General features: G+C 62.3%; 1 protein-coding gene across 1 annotated transcript in view; it reads right to left on the bottom strand.

Annotated features, from left to right (window-relative positions):
• Positions 1–91: 91 nt before the first annotated feature.
• Positions 92–1,181, bottom strand: part of ETH_00007045 (uncharacterized protein) — a gene marked incomplete at both ends in the record, with an annotated part of 7,708 nt that continues 6,618 nt past the window's right edge. Inside the window, 6 exons of the mRNA XM_013377090.1 lie at positions 92–205; positions 276–362; positions 442–528; positions 605–691; positions 762–848; positions 931–1,017. Of these exons, the coding sequence (XP_013232544.1) occupies positions 92–205; positions 276–362; positions 442–528; positions 605–691; positions 762–848; positions 931–1,017 (549 nt within the window). The remainder of the gene's footprint in view (positions 206–275; positions 363–441; positions 529–604; positions 692–761; positions 849–930; positions 1,018–1,181) is intronic.

Genomic DNA, 1,181 nt, shown 5'->3' with positions numbered 1-1,181 from the left:
GAGTTTGAGCTCGTCGCTCATTTGCTTCCCCGCGAAGATGAGGCGAATCTGCTTGCTGCAGCAGCAGCAGCAGCAGCAGCAGCAGCAGCAGCTAGCTGCCGCCGCGGAGCTGCAGCACCATGTGGATGGTGCAGCCCGGAGCCACTCTGTAGTCGCTGAGTTTGAGCTCGTCGCTCATTTGCTTCCCCGCGAAGATGAGGCGAATCTGCTTGCTGCAGCAGCAGCAGCAGCAGCAGCAGCAGCAGCAGCTAGCTGCCGCCGCGGAGCTGCAGCACCATGTGGATGGTGCAGCCCGGAGCCACTCTGTAGTCGCTGAGTTTGAGCTCGTCGCTCATTTGCTTCCCCGCGAAGATGAGGCGAATCTGCTTGCTGCAGCAGCAGCAGCAGCAGCAGCAGCAGCAGCAGCAGCAGCAGCTAGCTGCCGCCGCGGAGCTGCAGCACCATGTGGATGGTGCAGCCCGGAGCCACTCTGTAGTCGCTGAGTTTGAGCTCGTCGCTCATTTGCTTCCCCGCGAAGATGAGGCGAATCTGCTTGCTGCAGCAGCAGCAGCAGCAGCAGCAGCAGCAGCAGCAGCAGCTAGCTGCCGCCGCGGAGCTGCAGCACCATGTGGATGGTGCAGCCCGGAGCCACTCTGTAGTCGCTGAGTTTGAGCTCGTCGCTCATTTGCTTCCCCGCGAAGATGAGGCGAATCTGCTTGCTGCAGCAGCAGCAGCAGCAGCAGCAGCAGCAGCAGCTAGCTGCCGCCGCGGAGCTGCAGCACCATGTGGATGGTGCAGCCCGGAGCCACTCTGTAGTCGCTGAGTTTGAGCTCGTCGCTCATTTGCTTCCCCGCGAAGATGAGGCGAATCTGCTTGCTGCAGCAGCAGCAGCAGCAGCAGCAGCAGCAGCAGCAGCAGCAGCAGCTAGCTGCCGCCGCGGAGCTGCAGCACCATGTGGATGGTGCAGCCCGGAGCCACTCTGTAGTCGCTGAGTTTGAGCTCGTCGCTCATTTGCTTCCCCGCGAAGATGAGGCGAATCTGCTTGCTGCAGCAGCAGCAGCAGCAGCAGCAGCAGCAGCAGCAGCAGCAGCAGCTAGCTGCCGCCGCGGAGCTGCAGCACCATGTGGATGGTGCAGCCCGGAGCCACTCTGTAGTCGCTGAGTTTGAGCTCGTCGCTCATTTGCTTCCCCGCGAAGATGAGG

This window comes from Eimeria tenella, genomic scaffold (assembly GCF_000499545.2).
Source record: "Eimeria tenella Houghton genomic scaffold, Eth_scaff456, whole genome shotgun sequence".
Classification (NCBI taxonomy): Eukaryota; Apicomplexa; class Conoidasida; order Eucoccidiorida; family Eimeriidae; genus Eimeria; species Eimeria tenella.
Note: the sequence above shows the minus strand (reverse complement) of the source record. Positions and strands in the feature narration are given on the sequence as shown.